The sequence below is a fragment of the Erythranthe guttata genome, chromosome 8 (genome assembly GCF_056151865.1).
Source record: "Erythranthe guttata isolate IM_541 chromosome 8, IM_541, whole genome shotgun sequence".
Taxonomy (NCBI): domain Eukaryota; kingdom Viridiplantae; phylum Streptophyta; class Magnoliopsida; order Lamiales; family Phrymaceae; genus Erythranthe; species Erythranthe guttata.
This window is the reverse complement of record NC_142540.1, coordinates 25,806,881-25,825,959: the sequence shown is the minus strand read 5'-3', so window position 1 is coordinate 25,825,959 and position 19,079 is coordinate 25,806,881. Positions and strand designations below refer to the sequence as shown.

Genomic DNA, 19,079 nt, shown 5'->3' with positions numbered 1-19,079 from the left:
TTTTATTCCAAACATGACATACTCATAATAGCTTTTTTATTAAATTCATTTTATTTTTTAAAAAAGAAAAAAATAGTGACAATGCACAAATTAAATGATCAAATTCTAAAATTAATTGATGCTAATAGACACGCATATACTTAAAGAGGGTGTATGCCTTGAGCTTATAAGCTATTTAAAAGAGTTTATAAGCTCTTTTAGAGTGTTTGGTATAAATAAATTTTAAAAATTCAAAGAAGCATTTAACATTTTTTTTTTAAATACATTTATACCATCTTTTTATTTATGGTTTTATAATTAAAAAAAAATAACTTATAATCTCATTATTTAAAATAAGTACTTTAAAAATGAATTCTAAAAATAAGGTATAACGGTTTATCAACTTTAAAAATAACTTATCAGATGTAGAAACTTGTTTGTCTTATAATGCAATCAAGTATCAACTATGTTTTTGGGAAGTGAAATCGAAAAAAAATATGTTATAATTAGAACAAATAAAACCTAAAAAATAATATTAGAATAATTTTTGTGTGTTAAATTGATGGAATAAATATTATAGAATGAGAGTGGGTGCTGAAAAATGAGGGTGTGAATTAAAATAGAACTGACAGTCAAAGCTAAAATAATAATGTGGAGAGATGAACAGTTGAATTGATTTTCACTTGTCAGGCAGGCCTAGCTACTACCATCACTTCACCTAATTAATTATTTAATTAACAACACTTTAACTCAAATTTATCATTAATTTATTAATTACTCATTTATTAATAAATAATTCTATATTTGCATGTCATAAGTTAATTGAATCCAACCAGGGTAATAAAAAATCATTAATATTTTTGTTGTTGTATGTAAAATTAAAATTGATATGGTATACATTGATAAATACATTAATTAAAAAAATAAAAGTAAAATAAGATATTATGAACTTAAGATAAAATTTAATTTTAAATAAAATGAACATGAAATAATAAATTAATTCCCCTCCTTACTTATAAATTACATTCAGTGCAACAATAAAAAAAATGAAAAGAAAAAAGAAATTATTGCACGCGTGCAAATGAGAAATTGCATTCGTGTGGGGGTCGGGTCAGGATTATTGTTCAATGGACAAGTTTCTTATATGATGGGCAAAATTGTAATTCCAATCCTAAATTTGAGGTATACAACATTTATTATTTATTAATTATTTATCTAATAAAGACAGTCTGAGCAGTTCTGTCAAAAGGGAAAACCTAGAAAGAAAGAAAAATAGATTGACATGAAAGTACAAAGGGTACAGATATTGATCACAAGTTCTTTCCCTAGGTCTAATTTATTTATTACAATTTATACAATTGTTTTGTGTTGGATCTCACAAATTTTCATATTTCTTAATTAATCATTATTACTTTAATTAGTACTCCCTCCTTCCCATATTATTTTATTGGGGTCATTAGCAATAAACCCCTCATATAGATAATAAATGGTGATATGTCCACCCCTTCAATCTTTCTTTGTGATAGCCCCCTAGAATTTGTATTCCCAATTGTACCCTTATGTCAATTAGGATAATTAGTCTCAATTATTCCTTTTTTCTCTCTTTCCATAACAATAATCTAATTCCTAAAAATCTCCTTCCAAATTCCTAAAAATTTGCTACCAAATCAAAAAAAAAAAAAAAATTATTTTTTTTATTTTTTATTATTTTCGGATTTTTTAGCCATTTTTCATTTATTTTTATTTTTTAATAAAAAAAATTTAATTTTTTTAAATTTTTTTTTAAACAAAAAATTGAATTTTTTTTTCTTGACAGATTTACAACTCCGAATATGACTATAGTTAAACATGACTATATGTAACTATATAGACATATTCTTTCTTTATATTGCATTTTTTTATATTTTCAACTTAAAAATTTCGATTATATAATGTGGTATAGTCATGTTTACCAAATTATATAAAACAAAGAAGATTCCCCTATTGTTTACAAAAACAATCCAATCAAAATTCACACAAAAAATACCAATTTTGAATCTAGTTATTCGAATATGACTACAGTCATATTCAACAATAGTCATATTCGAATATGACTACAATCATATTCAAAAAATACATAAATATGACTATAGTCATATTCGAACATGACTATAGTCTTGTTATGAAAAAAGAATTCGAAAAATACATAAAGATAGAAAAATAACGAAAGAAAGTCATGGGGAGTCGACGACAACGGCGATTGTGGCAGTGGTGAAGTAAAGAGAGTGAGAGAGGCGGCGACGGTGGTGGTGGTGGGGCACAAATCTGGAAAAAAAATTAAAAAAAATGAGAAACATAACGAAAAAGAGAGAAATAGTCTTACGTGGAAACGAATGAGGAGGCGGCGACAACAAGCGGCGACGGTAATGGTTGTGTACAAATTTATGTGGAGACGATGGTGGTGTAAAGAGAGAGAAATCGAGAGAAACAACGAACACGAGAAATAAATAAATCACTAATCGAGTGAATCAACAATAGTCATATTCGAACCAGAGTAGTCACGTTGATGCTGTTGTTTCAGATTTGGAGAGAAAAAAAAAGAAAAAATTCGAAAAAACCTGGGGAGGCGACGACAACGACGGTGAATGACACAGAGAGTGGGGACGTGGCTACGGTGGCGGTGGTGGACAAATCTGGGGAAAAAAAAAGAAAAAAAAAAGAAAAAATTGAGAAATCGAGAGAAAAGGAAAAAAAGAAATCTCCATGTAACGCATCCGACGAAGGGCGGCGACGAGGTTGGGGAGGCACCGCCACCACCACTTGTACGGAGGAGGGCCTCCTGCATTAGGTTTCGGTCGACCGGAGGTTGAAAGGTATTTTTTACTCCGACGGTGACGAGTGCACGAACAACGGTGGCTATGGTGAGTGGACTACGGCGGTGGTGTGAAAACGACGAAGGAGGGCGCCGCGGTACAGCTCTAGAGAAAGACAGAAAAAGAAAAAAAAAGAAAAAAAAAAAAGAAGATGATACATCGAGAACGAGAGAGAGAGGGGGGAGGGAAAGAGTGAAATAAATTATATCACGTTAAAAACCTAATCATATAAGGGCACTTTAGTCTTATCATGTCTGGTTAGGGGTGTCTCACTAATTAAGAATGAAACTTGGGTGTAGGCAAAAGTATCTAATAGTCAATTGGGTTTAGTTCAAAATATTTTCAATTTGAGGGGGATATTGCATATTTCCCCTATTTTATTATTTGTTGTTTTGAGCTGATGCACACGTATTAAGAAAACAAATAAATGTGCATGTATTATTGAAAAATCATAATAAAATGACTAAAAAACCACTTTCATTAATTGTTTCACCTAATTTTATTAATAGTAGTAAGGGCAAATATAAGAAAAACACAATAAATGCTTTATTGGAAATTCAAAGTGACAATTATTTTGAAATAAAAAAAAAATTCTAGAAAGACAAATAAAATGGGATGGAGGGAGTACTTTATATTGGATCTTTCAATTTATTCAACAATATTATAATTTTCTTTGTACGAACATTTTATTAATTACTCCCTCCGTCCCAATTTAAATGTCATTTTGGGTTGTTTTGCACATATTAAGAAAATTAATAAATGTGCATAGATTATAGTAAAAAACAGATAAAATTACTAAAATATTGTCGACATTAATTGATTCTCAACTAATTAATTAGGAGTAATTAAGGGTAAAATTGAAAATAATGCAATTAATGCTTCATTGAAAATGTAAAATGACAAATAATTTGGAACAAAAAAACTCTCTAAAAAAAACATATAATATGGGAAGAGGGAGTATCTTTCATATTTATAATTAATTAGCTTTCATTTTTTACCAACTTTTAAGCTATGCAGGTATAGCTTAATTTCTACAGTTTTATGAGTTCCAACTTCCAATTGTGTATGTATATTTTTTATTTATTTTATCTTACTACTTTTAAGGAAACAAGAAAAAGAATAAAATCTACTTATATAGATTAATGCATATTAATTTGTGCTTGTAATTATTCATGTAGTGTGATTAACTTATAATTTTGATGGTTTTTGTAATATAGCTAAATTTTCTATCTATGATTTTGAAGGTGGATTTAACCTTAACCAAAATTGACTCTTTTCGAACATCTTCCTCAACTCTCACCGCAAAAAAACACTGCTCATCAGGGGCGGAACCACCTTGTGACTTGGGGGGCTCCAGTCCCTGCAGGAAAAAAGAATTTGATCATTTTTAATGTTTTTATTTTATTTTATATTATTAATTCTCTCATAATTTTGACATATAGCCCTCCAAAAAAATTGTAGCCCCCCCCCCCCCCCCCCCCCCCGACAATAGGGTCTGGGTCCGCCGCTGCCGCTCATATAAATTCCTCGAGCTTGAGTCTTGGAGAGAAACTCTGACGCTCAAGTTAGTTACGGAAATAGTTCAAGAAAGAGTAGAATAAAATAGAGAAACGAATCGAGAAGACGATGTGAAGTTGGATGTTGAACATGTATTTTAATGTGTGCTGAATATGAAATATTTATAAGTCATACGTAGGTTTTATACCTAATTGACTTTGAGCTTAGTAAGCATAATAATATTGGATCACGCTAAACTCGAAGCCCAAATATTTATACAAGTCCAACAGCTTGTCAAATCGACCCATCGATAGTGCATATATGGGGATATATTATATTGAACTAACAATTTATGCAAAATTGAGTTATTGGTTATTTCTTTCATTTTGGTACTCCATAATTAATTGTGATCATAAATCCAACCACTTATTATGATTGTAAAATTTATTGAATAAAATTAATTTATTTATTGATATATTATGATGTGGTAAACCTGTTACTTGAATACCACTTATTGCATGTCTTTGGTGTGTGGTTGAAATATGAATATACTTATTCATCTTCCACACCTATATATTATTCGATCAACTCCTAATTAATACTGTATACCTGGTAGCGGCCTAAATTTATTATTAATTATTATACATATATTTTTAAATAAATTAATTAAAGATTATTAACTTATTAAATTTAATTATTTATTTGTCTCCACGTAAGCTTTGAAAAAATAAATAAAAAAAAACTCTATAAAAGGTAAAGAAGTAAGAACACTTCCCCCTCTGCAACTATTCTCAGTTCTTCGAAATTGAAGCCACAAAATTCACTTCTCTTTTTCTCCGATCCTCAAAACACACACACACACACACACACGCAGTGCAGTAATTTATAGATATATATGTATAAAGCTATAATGGAGGGTTTTGATTATTATAATGATAATAACGTGAAGAAGGAAGAGAAGTATGCAGGATTGATCGGCGGCGTCGGAGAAATCAAGAAGCTGCTTCGAGTTATTGAAATCTGCCTGGTTGTAGTTTCGGTGACGTGGGCATCAAGCCGGCTGCCTTTCGCCGTTAGAATCTCCGGCGAGTACTTCCGGTGGCTGGTGAACGTCGTCGTCAGCCATCTCTTCGTTTTCCTCCTCGGAAATGGCATAATCCTCATCCTCTTCTTCAAGTCCCGCCACCTCTTTCTCCAGCAAGATAGTAATATCATTAGCCAATCCCAGATGGCCGTTTTCTGCCACGAATTCATCGAGAACAGTGACGCCGGCGCCGGCGACGACGCCGGTATGTCTAGGCCGGAGGAGATAGTTGTGTACCAAGACAAGCAGACAATTCTCGAAGTCGTTAGAGTTCACCGGAGGAGTCAGTCGTCGGAGAATTTAAGGGTTTCGGATGCAGGTGCAGGTTGTGAGAAGCAGCTGCGGCGGTCGGAGACGGAGAAGCAGCGGAGGGTGGCGGCGGAGGAGAATGAGGAAGTGGTGGATGAAATGAGTAATGAGGAGTTTCAGAGAGCGATTGATGCATTTATTGCTAAGCAAATTAAGTTTCGTCAACAAGAAAAGCTTGCTATTGTTCCTCATCATGGCGCCTGCGTTCATTGAATATTTTTATTATTTTGTAATTAACTAATTTCCATATTTTTTCGGTGATTTTATATTTTTAATTTTTTATGATTTTAATATTTATATAACTTTGTTCATGATTCTTAATATGGATTTGAAGAATAATTTGGTAATTAGTTTCTATATATATTCAATTAGCAGTTTAAACTTTTGGTTGGAATGTTCATTAAGTAAAATATTAAAGTCAACCCAAATAAAATGTTCTGAGTTCGAATCTTACCGCCACTTGTGTTTCAAGTGCAGTAATTTTCGTTATTAATCACTAAATCACCTCATATTTTTTTCAATTTTTTAATTTAATTTTTAGTTTATTTATCAAAAGTAACTTTAACTTTAGGAAAATGGGAGATTAGATTCTTGATGAACATAATTCAACTTTTCTTGCCTTATTTTCCATTATTTTATTTTTAATTAAGCATAATGATTACCATTTCCACTATGAGTAGGAATTAGGGTTTGTTAATATTAATTTAGATTATCACACAACACTAAAAGAGGTTGAAACAACACTTCTTAGTCCACATTGTCAAAACCTTTGGCCCATCACAAATAAATTTGTGCAACTGAAAAACTTTAGCCATTAATTATATGTATTTGAATTAATAAAAAAAAAAATACAGGGTTTTTTTTTTTTCTTTCTATTTGTAATTTGTTCTTTCTGCATCGATCATTGTGCTTTTTCTTGCAAGAAAGTGCTTTTTCTTGCAAGAAAAAGGACAATGATATTTATAATTGTAAGGTGTACGTATTATCACCTCAGGCTGTCAAGACTTCCTCTTTTATGTTCATTTATTTCCTTTTGTGCCTCATGATGCAATTGAAATATATCTCAAATGATTGTATACAAAAGGAATTGATGTGAAATCAACCCAATTTCGAATTCAAATAACTCAACTTAGAACACTCAAATTTCATGATACCATTTTCTGTTCTTTGCAGTTAATTCTTGAAATTATTAATTTTTGGGTAAATTACAGCAGTTATGCTAAAATAACTTTAAGATCCTTGCAGTATTGATAATTACAATCACCCCTCAAACATTATTAGAAATTCTAGCAGAATAATGCATTAGATAAGTTATTTCGTAAGGGTTCGAAAAAAACGGAGTATTAGCTTTCATTCAGTGTTAGAGACAACATAGAGTCTGGGAATAAGATAGCTCTCATAAGTCATAACATTTCTTAAATTCTTATTACTTTATATAAGATTTATAAATTTTCATCTATGGTAGCATTAATAGCTCCGGGAAACAAATATAGTGCATATCAGTCCCTAGGATATGAAATTTTGGCTCCGATAATTGTTTTAGGAGTGTTACTGTAATTACCAATACCACATACACCTTAAAATTATTTTAGCATATCTCAAGAGTATATGTGTAATTCCTAAAAAAAGGGGGGGGAGGGGGGGGGGGGGGGTATATGTGTAATTTACCCTTCATTTTTCTATATCTAGTTTCGGATGTATAAGTTATGATTTATTCAGTTTATTTAAAATAATATAATATCTTCATGGATTCTTCTTACTATTATAATTCTCAAATCATGTTGAAATATTGTACGACTTGTTGATAATTCTAATTTCTAAGTAGGGGATCTTTGAGAAAACCCTCTCACTATTTTTTTTTAATTTAGGGAGGCCCAAAATATTTTAGTCAATTTCAGAAAAGTCCACACGCATTTTCAGCTGCCATTAGGTTTTCCATTATTGCCTCTGCCCGCTACATTATCACTGGGTCACGCGCTCAGCGATTTTTTTTTTTTTTTTTTTTTTTTTCCGTCTTTTCTGTATCAGTTTCCTTAATCGACTATGCTTCATAGTCGATTAAGGAAAATCTTTATTTTTTTAATTTTTTTTTGTTTCTAATTTTTTTTTTGATTTTTTTAATTTTTTTCTCTATCAGGTTTATTAATGGATAGTCGATTAAAATTTTAACTATTAAAATAACAAATCACAATTAAAAAAAAAATACAAAATCAATTATATTTAAAAAAACATATATACAAACATTGTAATTGATTTATACATTGGAATCAATAAACAAAAAATCAAAAAAAAAAATTAACAACTGGAGTCGGTTAACCTTAATCGACTACTGAACATAGTCGATTAAGCATTAATCGACTATTGAACATAGTCGATTAAACCACACGTAGTCGATTAAGGGCCCTGCCTGCGCGAATTTTTTTTCTGCGCCGTCTTCCGCCACAATCCACCAAAAAACTCTAGATTTGTTCTTCATCGTCACCACATCGTCGCCACACCACACCATCACCACCCCACTTCCATATTCTAACTGTTGTTTATACAAACAATGAAAACAGAACCACGTACTACGGTCAAAATCACCAAAACAAAGCCACCAACCAAAGCAGAACCACCACCTATCAAAATCCGATTTCAATCGACAATTTTACCTCTTTTCGCCGTCGATGTAGCAATCGTGGCATTCGAACTCAGAATCGCTATCAAAATCATCATCATCTTTATGGCTTTTGTTAAGATCTGCAACGACGGCGACGAAGACGACAACGGCAACAACGGCGACGACTTCAACGGAATTGGCATCATTGTTCTGGCGGTGATATCGGTGGTTGGTTATTCATCTTCCGATAAGAGAGAATGAGAGAAAAGTATAAAAGAGAGAAAAAAAAAACAGAGAAGAGACGATGAGAGAAGAGACGGAAAAGAGAATAAAATTAGGGTTTTGAAAGAGTATATTAGACAATTAAGGGTAATTTTAGAATTATGAAAATATCACTTGGGTGGATATTAGCTAAGGGGGTTTTCTCAAATTATTTTTGGGAGGAGGTGTTCTCTTAACTCATTTTCCTATATGGGGGGTTTTTGCTAATTATCCCATCTAAGTAGCTATATAAGTTATTATTGTATTATCAATTTTATTTCAATCATCTTGGCCCATTACTTAATTTACTAGTGTCGTTGGCCCAATAGCCATCATCCTTTTAATGAGACAAAACCCCCTCATTAAGAAAAATATTAGAACTAACCACCCCTCATTATTTTTAATAAGTCAAACCCCCTCCATTAGTGTCATACCAATACTACCCTCACATTTTGTATTAGAAATCAGCCCCCCCACCATCTCTACCTAAACTACGGGATTCATATCAAATATTTATGGGAAAAAAATCTCTCCCCCCTAAATCACGGCAATATGTAGAATATCATCCCAATAATTCGCTAAAATCTACCCATGATCTATGGCCTTCGGTGGAACCCTAGTTTTCTTCATTTGTTGGAAAAAAATTCACAAACGTGTGAATCGAGGAGAAGCAGACACAAAAACATGGTGAAATCAAAAAAATCGAATAAAGGTAGGCTGCTATGAAATCCGTTTTTCCTACAACATATAATTAGATTTCTCTGTTTTATGTCATAATACGACATATTTCCATTTTATTTTTTTTCAATTTCAGCGACTATGAAGACTGCAAAAATGGTTGATTATTCAAAAATGGAGTTTGTAAACAAGCTTGTTTTTTAGATCTACATATCTATGGTCGCACTATTTGTTGACTCATAAATATTTGTTTCGTATGAAATTTGTTTTATCAGAGTCCACAACAAAGAAGAGATCATTGTTGTCGAAAAACTTAAAAAATTACGGTCATACACTCAGAGTTAACTATAAAATCGGATAGTTCACTATATTTTTTCCAGAGTCAACTATAAAAATTAGATAGTTAACTATAATTTTTACGATGTCAACTATAAAAAAATGGTAGTTAACTATATTGTTGCCAGAGTCAACTATAAAATCGGATAGTTCACTATATTTTTTCCAGAGTCAACTATAAAAATTAGATAGTTAACTATAATTTTTACGATGTCAACTATAAAAAATTGGTAGTTAACTATATTGTTGCCAGAGTTCTACAAAAATTGGATAGTCAACTACAATTGTTCCGATGTCAACTATAAAAAATTGGTAATCAACTATAGTTTTCCATTAATTCACTATATTATATTTCAATTTAAGATACTATGGTGTTATAAAATGAGATGAGATGTAGAAGAAAAGATAAAGTATTGAGAAGATATAGAGAAACTAAAGAGAAAAAATGAAACAGACGAGAATAGAGGAAATGAGGGAAGAGAAAGGAGAGAGAGAGAAGAGAGAGAGAGGAGAGAGAAGAGAGGAAATTGTGGAAGAGAGAGAATAGAGAGAAGATAGGAGAGAGGAGAGAGAAGAGAGGAAATTGTTGAAGAGAGAGAAGAGAGAGAATAGAGGAGAGAGGAGAGAGAAGAGAGGAAATTGTGGAAGAGAGAGAAGAGAGGAGAGAGGAGAGAGAAGAAAAATAATAAATGACAACACGTCAAAAAGGACGGTTGAGAAGAGAGTGGGGGAGAGAGAGAAATAGTGGGGGAAGAAAGGACAAAATTGGAATAATAAACACGTGAGGGGGGTCTCACAATTCCTAATGTTAATTTTAGATTTCTTTACAAATGGTAAATATTAAAATGGGCCCGGACTCTATTATTTTGTGTATTGAGGGGGTTATCCCTCATTTTCCCTATTTTAATTCCGTATTGTATTTTTTTTTTTTTGTCTTTTTTTGACACGTGGCCTCTAAATAAATAAGGGAAAATGAGGGATAACCCCCTCAATACACAAAATAATAGAGTCCGGGCCCATTTTAATATTTACCATTTGTAAAGAAATCTAAAATTAACATTAGGAATTGTGAGACCCCCCTCACGTGTTTATTATTCCAATTTTGTCCTTTCTTCCCCCACTATTTCTCTCTCTCCCCCACTCTCTTCTCAACCGTCCTTTTTGACGTGTTGTCATTTATTATTTTTCTTCTCTCTCCTCTCTCCTCTCTTCTCTCTCTTCCACAATTTCCTCTCTTCTCTCTCCTCTCTCCTCTATTCTCTCTCTTCTCTCTCTTCAACAATTTCCTCTCTTCTCTCTCCTCTCTCCTATCTTCTCTCTATTCTCTCTCTTCCACAATTTCCTCTCTTCTCTCTCCTCTCTCTCTCTTCTCTCTCTCTCCTTTCTCTTCCCTCATTTCCTCTATTCTCGTCTGTTTCATTTTTTCTCTTTAGTTTCTCTATATCTTCTCAATACTTTATCTTTTCTTCCACATCTCATCTCATTTTATAACACCATAGTATCTTAAATTGAAATATAATATAGTGAATTAATGGAAAACTATAGTTGATTACCAATTTTTTATAGTTGACATCGGAACAATTGTAGTTGACTATCCAATTTTTGTAGAACTCTGGCAACAATATAGTTAACTACCAATTTTTTATAGTTGACATCGTAAAAATTATAGTTAACTATCTAATTTTTATAGTTGACTCTGGAAAAAATATAGTGAACTATCCGATTTTATAGTTGACTCTGGCAACAATATAGTTAACTACCATTTTTTTATAGTTGACATCGTAAAAATTATAGTTAACTATCTAATTTTTATAGTTGACTCTGGAAAAAATATAGTGAACTATCCGATTTTATAGTTAACTCTGAGTGTATGACCGTAATTTTTTAAGTTTTTCGACAACAATGATCTCTTCTTTGTTGTGGACTCTGATAAAACAAATTTCATACGAAACAAATATTTATGAGTCAACAAATAGTGCGACCATAGATATGTAGATCTAAAAAACAAGCTTGTTTACAAACTCCATTTTTGAATAATCAACCATTTTTGCAGTCTTCATAGTCGCTGAAATTGAAAAAAAATAAAATGGAAATATGTCGTATTATGACATAAAACAGAGAAATCTAATTATATGTTGTAGGAAAAACGGATTTCATAGCAGCCTACCTTTATTCGATTTTTTTGATTTCACCATGTTTTTGTGTCTGCTTCTCCTCGATTCACACGTTTGTGAATTTTTTTCCAACAAATGAAGAAAACTAGGGTTCCACCGAAGGCCATAGATCATGGGTAGATTTTAGCGAATTATTGGGATGATATTCTACATATTGCCGTGATTTAGGGGGGAGAGATTTTTTTCCCATAAATATTTGATATGAATCCCGTAGTTTAGGTAGAGATGGTGGGGGGGCTGATTTCTAATACAAAATGTGAGGGTAGTATTGGTATGACACTAATGGAGGGGGTTTGACTTATTAAAAATAATGAGGGGTGGTTAGTTCTAATATTTTTCTTAATGAGGGGGTTTTGTCTCATTAACCCATTAAAATAAGACCAATATTCCAATTAATCAAAAGTGAATAAGGTTTATTATTTCTGAATGATCGTGCGTCTTTGCCCCGCGACTTCCTAACTAATCTGCAAAAAGTAACGATCTTTCGCAAGTACTGAGATTTCTCAAATCTCCAAACTAATACGAAAATGGCGATTGAGCAGAATTCTCCGCAAGTATTCTGCATTGGAACTGCTGATACAAAGCTGCAAGAGCTCCGATTCCTCGCCCACTCGATTCGATCCAATCTCCAACTCTTTTCCCCAAATTCTTCCTCAAAGGTGCTGATTCCTTGCTGCTTTTGTTTTTGGTTAATTTGTTGTTGTACAAGTGCTGTTCATTTTGGACGAATGTATTTTTTTCTCTCTCTGCGTAATAATTGAATCACAATGTGTGTGTTTTTCGCAGTTGCTAGTGACAGTCGTGGATGTATCCGCAAGTCAGAAAAATGTCGAGGGTTGTGACGATTTCAAATTCGTGTCGAAAAAAGATGTTCTCTCTAGTTGTTCTGAATCCGGGGAAAAAATTGATACCTTTCTTCCAGATGACAGAGGCAAAGCAATTTCAGCCATGAACAAGGCGCTTCGATTTTTCCTGAACAAATCCCACGGTGATGGTGTTCTTGCTGGAGTTATAGGATTGGGCGGTAGCGGTGGGACATCTTTAATTTCATCTGCATTTAGATCCCTTCCCATTGGAATTCCGAAGGTGATCGTGTCAACTGTGGCAAGTGGCCAAACTGAACCTTATGTTGGAACATCTGATTTGGTGTTGTTTCCTTCGGTTGTCGATATTTGTGGAATTAATAGTGTGAGTAGATTTGTATTGTCAAATGCCGCTGCTGCTTTTGCTGGAATGGTGATTGGGCATCTAGAAACTTCTAGAACTTCTGCTAGTAGCGGTGGTGCTGCTTGTGAGAAGGGTACAGTTGGTATAACTATGTTTGGGGTTACTACTACGTGTGTCGATGCTGTTAAAGATAGATTGGCTCGAGATGGGTACGAGACTTTGGTTTTTCATGCTACCGGAGTTGGAGGGAGGGCTATGGAGGATCTTGTTAGAGGAGGATTTATACAGGTACTTTTTTGGCGTTTACTATGGCTATTGTATTTGCATGTCGTAACTGAAACTATGTTAGATTGTTGTTTTGGTGTGTGGATGAAGATACTTGTTTAGTTTATAGCTTCAAATAATTTGAAAATAAATGATGTCGACTGCCTTTTGATTGGTTAGTGCTGTTCTTGATTCTCTAATATTTGAATCTTTCTGTCGTTTAGGGTGTTTTGGATATCACAACAACTGAGGTGGCAGATTACATAGTTGGAGGGGTCATGGCATGCGAGAGTTCCCGCTTTGAGGCAATGTTAGAGAAGAAGGTACCTTTAGTTCTCAGTATCGGAGCATTGGATATGGTCAATTTTGGACCCAAAGACACCATACCACCGAAATTTCAGCAAAGAAAGATTTATGAACACAATGAACAGGTGATAATTCTCTCACACTCTGGTTGTCCTTTTCTCTCTTTAGCCTTTGACATGTTACAAACTTATCCAAAAACGATGTCTAGACTTTGCTGAAATGCCTCGTGAGATAGTTTCTTTGGACTATAGAAGTTGTACATGGAAACATATTTGTGAGCATTGTACATGGACTATAATTCGTTTTTTCTTTATATTTTCTTTTTTCTCAGGTTACACTAATGCGAACAACAAGGGATGAGAGTATGAAATTTGCTGCATTTATTGCGGACAAGTTGAACAAGTCATCATCTAAGGTTTGTGTTTGCCTGCCAAAGGCAGGAGTGTCTGCTTTGGATGCACCGGGCAAGCCCTTCTATGATCCTGATGCCACTGGTTCTCTTATAGAAGAAATGCAAAGGCTAATTGAAACCAATGAAAATCGTCAGGTTCCATCACTGTTCTTCGTATAAAGTACTGATAGTTGACACCATTCTCTATTTTGCTTGGATCTCATGTCAGTATCTTCTCATTGAAGCGAACTTTATTTAGTTATTATTATTATTTTTTTAATTAACAGGTTAAAGTATTCCCGCATCATATTAATGACCTGGAGTTTGCAAATGCACTAGTGGATTCATTCTTGGAGATCAGTACAAACTTAAAGGATGCTAATAGTCAATTTGTTCGTGAATCAACCCAAAGTTCTCAAAACAAAATTTCTGCCCATGAGATAAGTTCCCAGACCAGAATGCCCGTTCCATATAGCTTGAGCAGCTTCCCTGATGCAAAACCAGGTTGTTACCCTCGCTCCCTTCTTCGACTTACGTTTGGAATTCCTTTTATACGCTTACTATTATTTTGTCACATTGAGAAGTATGGTGCATCAGCTATTTGATTTAGATGCACAGTGCATCCCATTTTGTCTTTGACTTCGAGTAGCAATGATGGTAGTAAATGCAGCATGTGTATTTCACTCTTCTGCTTTTAGATTGATGTAAATAATTGGTTTATTGGTGCAGAAACACTGAAACGAACAAGGGAAATACTACAACAATTGAAACATCAAATACACGAGGGCAAACCTATTATTGGTGCTGGTGCTGGGACAGGCATATCAGCCAAGTTTGAGGAAGTTGGCGGAGTGGATCTGATTGTTTTGTACAACTCGGGTCGTTTTAGGATGGCAGGAAGAGGGTCCTTGGCAGGATTACTGCCATTTGCTGATGCAAACGCAGTCGTACTTGAAATGGCCAACGAAGTGTTGCCTGTAAGTATTTCATTTCCCTATTTAGAGTTCTTGAAGTTGTCTTAGGTCAAAGTTTCACTCGTGTTTTATTTAAATACGTGTATCCAATTTTGCTCGTGTTAACGGGTTTAGGTTGTGGAAAAAGTTCCAGTTCTTGCTGGAGTTTGTGGAACTGACCCATTTCGAAGGATGGATTTATTCCTAAAGCAATTGGAGTCGATTGGATTCTGTGGGGTGCAGAACTTTCCAACTGTTGGGCTATTCGATGGTAATTTTCGACAAAATCTAGAAGAAACCGGAATGGGATATAGGTAAAATCTTTAAAAGTTGGTGACTTTTTTCTTTCTATTCATAATTTCGACAAATATTCATCCAATTTTTTTTTTTACTGAGTAAATGATCGTCTCTTAATTTCAATTTTCAGTTTGGAGGTTGCGATGATTGCGAAAGCTCATAAAATGGGCCTCTTAACAACACCGTATGCTTTCAACCAAGAAGAAGCAATAGCAATGGCAGAAGCCGGTGCTGACATCATCGTAGCACACATGGGGCTCACCACATCGGGTTCAATTGGTGCGAAAACAGCTGTCTCGATTGAACAAAGCGTCCTTCTTGTACAAGGTATTGCAGATGCTGCTCATAGCATCAATCCCGATGCAATCGTTCTTTGCCATGGAGGTCCTATATCTGAACCGAAAGAAGCAGAATATGTGTTGAAGAGAACAAAAGGAGTTCATGGATTCTACGGCGCATCCAGTTTGGAGAGGCTGCCTGTTGAACAAGCAATAACTACTAGAGTGCAACAGTACAAATCTATATCTATCACTTAATAAACTCTATATTGTCTCTATAATGCATTTTCTTTTCAGTTTGTTTTATTACCAAATTCCCCAAAACAAAGAAATTAAAGTAAATTTTTCTTTGGCTATGAGCTATGATTGTGAAAAATAATATATTGATTTTTGTATTTTGCACCATGGATAAAATATCATTGAAAAGATAAAGTAGGTTCATCAACTCTTAAAAATTCATTTTAGAGTCCAATCTGAATGATTTGTTGTATTTTGATTTTTTAGGGTACAAAATGCTATTAAATTGTTTTGATGGTGCAAAGTGCAAAAATGATATATTTCAAGGGTGAAATGTAGAATTAAGCTAACTTTCACCAACCGTAGTCTTTTTAAGTGTGCTCTCTCTCTCTCACACGAAAATTCCCCCCAACCCCAAAAATGAAAAAACTAGTATAAAATTTTCAAGAAACCCAACTCCATTAGCTCAGAGTCAACAAAGAAGAAAATAAGAAATGGCCGAATCAGAATCCAAACTAGCCACAGCCAAGACCATCCTCTCCGCCGTGGGATCCATCGCCGCCACCGCCGTGGTTGTCCGCGGCGTCGCCGGAGATCTCCTCCCCCCAGAATTCAACGACTACATCCTCTCCGGCTTCAGAACCTTCTTCAGCAGATTCTCCAACCAGCTAACAATGGTGATCGACGAGTTCGAAGGTTTGGACAGCAACGAAATCTACGAAGCCGCCCAAGTGTACCTCGGCACCAAAATCAGCCCCACCACGCGCCGCCTCAAGATCAGCAAACCCGCCAAAGAAAATCACTTCAACATCACCATTGATAAAGACGAACAACTCACAGACACCTTCAATGGAGAGAAATTCAAGTGGGTTTGGATCTGTAAAACCAAATCGAAAACTTATTACCACCACAGACACACCAACACCAACTCCACCGAGGCGAGATCCTTCGAACTCACATTCCACAAGAGAAACAAAGATTTGGCGATAAATTCTTATCTACCCCACATCGCAAACGAGGCCCAAATCAAGAAACACGAGAAGAAAACGATCAAGATTTGGACAGTTGATGATTACGAAGACATGTACAACATAAACGATATTTGGCAGCCCGTAACCCTCGATCACCCGGCAACATTCGAGACTTTAGCAATGGATTCCGCTCAAAAAGATTTGATCTTGAAGGATCTCGATAGGTTTTTGATGAGGAAAGATTATTACAAGAAAGTGGGGAAGGCTTGGAAAAGAGGGTATTTGCTGTATGGTCCTCCAGGGACTGGAAAATCGAGTTTGATTGCTGCAATGGCGAATTATTTGAATTTCGATATTTACGATTTGGAGCTGAGTGAGCTGAGAAAGAATTCCGATTTGAGGAAATTGCTTGTTGGGACTGCTAATAAGTCTATATTGGTCGTTGAGGACATTGATTGCACCGTTGATTTGCAGAATAAGCTTGCTAAAAGGGATGATTCTCCACCGTCCGATCAATCCAATCGCCGCGAAGAAAGCAGCAAGGTTCGACAATTCGATTTAGCTTCATTGCATATTTTCTTTTACTCTTTATGTTTGCTTGCTTGCTTGATTGCTTCATTTGTCTTTCATTGGAGTTGTGTTGTGTGCTTAGTCAACTAGTGTTCAACGGGCCGGTTGACTCGGTCAACGGGTTGTTTATCGGGACCCTTAATCGGTCAACGGGTATAATGACTAGTTGAGGGTTGGAAAGTTAACCTTGCTAGGTCAATTAACCGGTTAAGTACAATCTGAAGAAAAAAACCGGAAAATTTTAATTTTCCGTTTTAGGATTAAGATAGACATTGCTCAATTAGTTGATATTTAGACGCATACTTTTAACGTGGACAAAGAATTGATCCCCCGAAAAAGTAACAAAAGGGTGATCTTAAAGAATTTCTCAAAGTAAATTGAATTGATGACAATGCAGATCTATTCTCGATCCTTTTTTGCTTTATTAGTTCGATTTTCTGGTCATTAATGCCAAAATTTGATTTGACTAACAATGGTAAAAATGCTAGAATATTGTAATAAGTGATGAGAATGCAGATTAATACATGTCAGAAAGATCGATATTCTTGAACCCTTTTCGACTTTACTCTTTTGATTTCCTTCTGTATTAAGAAAACGTGATAAAGTTCGATTTCACTATTTATCAAAAAAAGAGTTCGATTTCACTAACAATTGTCAAAATGCTACAATGTAAATAACAGGTGACACTATCTGGTTTATTGAATTTTGTGGATGGATTATGGTCAAGCTGCGGTGACGAGAGAATTATAATATTCACGACAAATCACGTAGAAAAGCTCGATCCAGCATTGCTTCGGCCGGGTCGAATGGATGTGCACATAAACATGTCGTATTGCACCTTTTGTGGGTTCAAATTATTGGCCTCCAATTATCTTGGGATTAATAATCATTATTCGTTCGATGAAATCGAGGGCTCGATTGGAATTGCTAAAGTGACACCGGCTGAAGTAGCAGAGCAGCTTCTCAAGAATGACGATATTGATATTTCTCTTCACGGGCTGATTGATTTTATTCATAAGAAGGTTAAAGAAAACGAAGAAGCTGAGAATGGAGACGTGAAAACAGCAGAATTAGCTAACAAACAAGAAAGTGATGACAAGGAAAATGTTGGAGAAGCTAACAATTTTTCGTAATTTTTTGAATAGATAATGATGAAAAATTTATTAGAAATTTGATTTCTTTGTGTCAATTTGGTCGAAATGCGTTTATAGATACACGTGGGGTTCAAATATTGGTAGGCGGATATCGAGTGGAGTGTTCGAGTCGAGTCGAGTCGATGCTATTATAAAAAAGACATGGACAGAATAGGGGCTTTTTGGTCATTACATATCAACAAAATGGTTTTATTTTTCTTTTGTTTTGGGGATAATTTCACTTATCTTGTACTAATACATTTGTACGTATCATTAACAGACTCTTATTTTTGTTAAGCCAACTCTCTTCCTCTTTATTATACAACAATTATTATTTCTTTTTTTTTTTTTTCAGTTCAAAACAATGTTTATTTGCAATTTACGAAAAATCCACGTCGGATGTTTATGATATTTCTTGAAACATAATTGTAATTAATTTAGGACATAAAATTGACCTAGTCCAATCAAATAAATTCTAGTGGCGAAATATCATCCCTAGAAAACTATACATACGAGTAGACGAGGTTTATGAGATTCTACATCTAATGAAATACATCATGTGATTTTAAATCGTAAATCTACATAAATAATTATAATGAGTGTGTGTATTATTATTTGTAAATCAATAGTTTAAAACTATATTGTATTTTTCACGAGGTGTAAGTTATACAAGACCGTAGATGAAAATAAAATTAGCCATATTCTCTTTATCATTCCAATATCATCATTCGGGACATGTAATT

The 19,079-nt window shown here is 34.2% G+C and overlaps 3 protein-coding genes across 3 annotated transcripts; all 3 read left to right on the top strand.

Annotated features, from left to right (window-relative positions):
* The first annotated feature begins 5,087 nt into the window (after window positions 1–5,087).
* LOC105965000 (tRNA-methyltransferase non-catalytic subunit trm6MTase subunit) lies at window positions 5,088–6,023 on the top strand. The gene has a single exon (XM_012989505.2). It carries the CDS (start codon window positions 5,224–5,226, stop codon window positions 5,932–5,934), a length of 711 nt encoding a protein of 236 aa, XP_012844959.2. The 5' UTR covers window positions 5,088–5,223; the 3' UTR covers window positions 5,935–6,023.
* Window positions 6,024–12,171: 6,148 nt separating this feature from the next.
* Window positions 12,172–15,857, top strand: LOC105965276 (TIM-barrel signal transduction protein). The gene is made up of 8 exons (XM_012989810.2): window positions 12,172–12,428; window positions 12,556–13,224; window positions 13,425–13,631; window positions 13,838–14,053; window positions 14,185–14,401; window positions 14,627–14,874; window positions 14,986–15,164; window positions 15,278–15,857. Exons 1-8 carry the CDS (start codon window positions 12,297–12,299, stop codon window positions 15,681–15,683), a joined length of 2,274 nt encoding a protein of 757 aa, XP_012845264.2. The 5' UTR covers window positions 12,172–12,296; the 3' UTR covers window positions 15,684–15,857.
* A 186-nt stretch (window positions 15,858–16,043) lies between these two features.
* LOC105965277 (AAA-ATPase At3g50940) lies at window positions 16,044–18,638 on the top strand. Its single transcript, XM_012989811.2, has 2 exons — window positions 16,044–17,176; window positions 17,884–18,638. The coding sequence occupies exons 1-2, from the start codon at window positions 16,157–16,159 to the stop codon at window positions 18,334–18,336; spliced, it is 1,473 nt and encodes a 490-aa protein (XP_012845265.2). The 5' UTR covers window positions 16,044–16,156; the 3' UTR covers window positions 18,337–18,638.
* The last annotated feature ends 441 nt before the right edge of the window (window positions 18,639–19,079 follow it).